This window comes from Capsella rubella, unplaced genomic scaffold (genome assembly GCF_000375325.1).
Source record: "Capsella rubella cultivar Monte Gargano unplaced genomic scaffold, Caprub1_0 scaffold_3, whole genome shotgun sequence".
Taxonomy (NCBI): Eukaryota; Viridiplantae; Streptophyta; class Magnoliopsida; order Brassicales; family Brassicaceae; genus Capsella; species Capsella rubella.
In genome coordinates this window covers 11,158,844-11,162,499 of record NW_006238921.1, presented here as the reverse complement: position 1 = coordinate 11,162,499, position 3,656 = coordinate 11,158,844, and the positions used below count along the sequence as shown (strand labels likewise).

Sequence of the window (3,656 nt, the reverse complement as noted above, 5' to 3'; positions counted from 1 at the left end):
AATATTTTTAAATTATATTTTTCTATATATCAAATATTTAAACTTATAAAAAATTATAATTTTTTTTTGTTTTTTCATATAAGAAATTTATATAATAATTAGAATATTTTTAAAATATTGAGATCTCTCATCTTTATATTAATAAACAAATTTTCCTTATAAGACATATTTTTATTTAGCATTAATATAGTTTCCTAAATGATAGGAATCTGTTGTATATTATTGAAATATTTGAAAAATATTTAACAAAAAATTTGGCAAGTATCCGATTGAAAATTTAACCCGAAATTTTTTGAAAAACCCGACCCGAATCCCTTGTGTACTTCTCTTTTACTATAGTAGGGATATGTGCTTCTCATCAAGCTTATTGAGCTTTCAGGCTTTTTGCACTCTTCCTTATTAAAAGTTTTGGGCTAAAAAGGTTTATAATGTCACTCTAACTCAACTCGGGCCTTGGGATATGGACGTATATCTGAAGTAAATATGTAATCATAGTTAAAAACTAAAAAGCACATGAATGTAATAGTATACTTCGCCGAGTTTCGAACTTGTACTGTCTCTCGAACTTGATCCATTTAGATTAAATATAGAGAACAAGCTAACCATGTGAAAGACGGAGACTAGTAAGAAACATATGTACCAAATCATGTGAAGTTAAAGACAAAGAGTAAGACTAAAGAGAGTCATATAGGTAGAGGTTGGGTTAAAGACAGGTACCACAACTTGGGGCTACCACTATAATGGATCACTTTCGGCCAATAAATTGAGGAGTGGAGCATTGACTACTGTGCATCTGCTCTACCAAATTAATTTGTTGATTAGTCATACATACTTTGTGGTCCATGTTTCATGAGTTATAGTTTAGTTTGTTTTTAAGAGCTGGTTTGGTAAATCTTTGATTATATATGTTTTGAATGGAACCAATGTGGTCCGTTGATTGCGAATTATATGTAGTTTAACTGGTTAATCATACATTATTCTTTTTGAAGATATATATTGAATGATATATTTTTTTGACATCTTTGGATCAACAAGAACCGATCTATAGCCAAATCCCTCTTAGGAAGGGTAACACGACTTAGTGGTGGGAGTCTAGTGGACTTAACCACTGGACTTAAGACACATCCCCTTGAATCATATTTTGACGATTGATTTTCATATTTTGGATATTGATCCAAATACATTATATATAGGTTGCAAAAGTATGGAACTAATTAGTAAAAAATAGTGCTAAACTAATATTAATTTAAAAAGAAACTAATAATTATAACATGGAGAAACTTTTAATGTAAACCATGCTCAACACCATAAAACCCCATTACAATAGGTTTGTAAGTATGTAATGAGGCTTCTTACTCTTTTGGATTATTATTTTTGTAACTCTTTATCATGAATAAAGATTTTGTGTAGACTAAGAAATTACAACAATATATAGTTTTAAACTATGATGTTAAATCATTCAATATCATATAATTATTTTTTCTCGAAAACATTAGAAAATGGAGTTGTTGAAAAAGAAATATATCTTTATCACAACTCACAACCACTACATTATTTCTTTAGCAATATAGAAGCCTAAAGCCTTATTTTTCGTTAACTCCTTTATTTGTCCCGTATATGTGTGTCTCATACACAAAATAATTTTGATTACCTTTACATTTTCTTTATAAATATAATCGAAGCTACTTACACTTTTTGATTTGTAGAGGAGACCAAAAAACATTTAAAGTGTTATCAATTTATATGTTATTTAAATTTAAATATTGTTATTTTCTTGTATGTATAAAGTATGGATGCATATGCCCACCATGAATTCGTTTAGTCAAAAATATAACCCATAAATTGCGCAAGTACACACACACACACACACATAATATATATTTATGTAGCCTCCAAACTCACATAACATCAGACACAAACACACACACACAATGGATTGGTTCTCATGGCTGTCCAAAACCGATCTTGATCCAACACTAAGCTACGAGTATGGACTCATCTTCGCCCAAAAGAAGCTCCGAAGTGAAGACATCGCTCTTTTCAACCACAACTATCTCCGGCGACTTGGCATTAATGTAGCTAAACACCGAGTAGAGATTCTTAAACTCTCAAAGAGAGAAACAAAAGCACTCAGTTCCAATCATCCTCGTCCTGTCTCGGCCAAGCTTATCTCTGTCGTCATCAAAGCTACCAAAAGTGTCGGCGATCGCTTAAACAAGTGGCTTTCTCTAGGAGGAACCGCCGTGGTTAAACCATTGAAGGAGAAGCAGTCGCCGTCGCCGCCAGCTTACCGTTCCGGCACGTTTTTGACTGGTAGGTTAAGATAATGCACCTAACTAATCACTACTTATTGCAACCAAACTAATATTTTGTTCAACAAAACTGCATTTATGATTGAACAAAGAAGTCTAAAAAAGTGTATAGGTAGGAGAAACTAGATAAAGTGATTAGGGTTATGTAACAATTAGGGTTTGGTATTAGTTAAAACATCATTTTACTACGTTGAGAAACTTTAGTTAGAAACTTTCAGGTAACAACAATAAAGTCAATGCTGAAAAAGCTGACGTACAAGTGGAGAGATTACCTGTGATCAAGAGGAAAAGGATTGCAAAATCTGGACCGTTGGATCTAAAACATGGAATGCAAGAGAAAATGACGTTAGTAAGCAACAGAAGCATGAACCTATCAGGACCATTGGATCGAAGTGTCCAAGAAAGACTCATACTAGCTTATAGAAGTCCTGTTGTGTCGGGACAGTTAGATGGGAACTTAAACGAACGGTTGAGATTATCAGGGCCGTTGAAGGGAAGACCACCAAGCCCAAGTGTGTATGTGGAGTACAATAAAAGATTCGATGATACACAATGGGATGCTATGTTTCATAATTTGAAGCCAACGTAGATCACTTATATGTGGGTATCTATACAACTATATATTACTTCTGGTCTTAACTACATGTAGTTTTAAATTATATTTTGTTTTTCTTCTGTTTCATGTGAAAATACTTTTACAATAACCATCTCGTTTAAAACCTGTACAGGGAATGTGAAAAACAAAAGCAAATAGAAAGCAACATATCCCATGATAAAGTCAGAACTCAGAAGACAGAAACCATAATATAAAGGTGATAAAGAATATAGGAAATAAGCAAATAGCAACAAGTTTGAGGGGATAAAATTAGACATGGCTAGCTCTTGAGTTATACCCAAACCCGGCAATGCGAAAGATCTTAATCATGTAATTTAAATAATCATGTAATTTAAATAGTTAACAATAGTTATCGATTTCCTTATATCAGAATAAGTAGTCCAGTTAGTATCATTTAAAGCCATTAAAGCACATTTATGTTGATGAAGAAAAGAAAAGATCAATAGTTTACATAGGATTATATCTGCAAACACATCAAAGCGATTTCAGACTAGTGCCCATTAATTAGCGCAAAAATGAGATTGTGGACAGTGATGAAGCGGATCTCCATAAATAACCTCAAAAACATGATCCTTTGAATGGGTTTTTAACCGATATTTATCTGATTCCGTCGATAAAATTCTGAATAAAACCATATAAAATTTGTGAAAGACTTCGTCGAGAGAACTATTTAGTTTTCCAAAGGGAAAAATGTCATAAAAATCCCGAACTTTCAAATTTGGGACGAT

The 3,656-nt window shown here is 32.5% G+C and overlaps 1 protein-coding gene across 1 annotated transcript; it reads left to right on the top strand.

Annotated features, from left to right (window-relative positions):
* Window positions 1-1,810: 1,810 nt before the first annotated feature.
* Window positions 1,811-3,016, top strand: LOC17893419. The gene is made up of 2 exons (XM_006298334.2): window positions 1,811-2,313; window positions 2,531-3,016. The coding sequence occupies exons 1-2, from the start codon at window positions 1,932-1,934 to the stop codon at window positions 2,899-2,901; spliced, it is 753 nt and encodes a 250-aa protein (XP_006298396.1). The 5' UTR covers window positions 1,811-1,931; the 3' UTR covers window positions 2,902-3,016.
* Window positions 3,017-3,656: the final 640 nt, after the last annotated feature.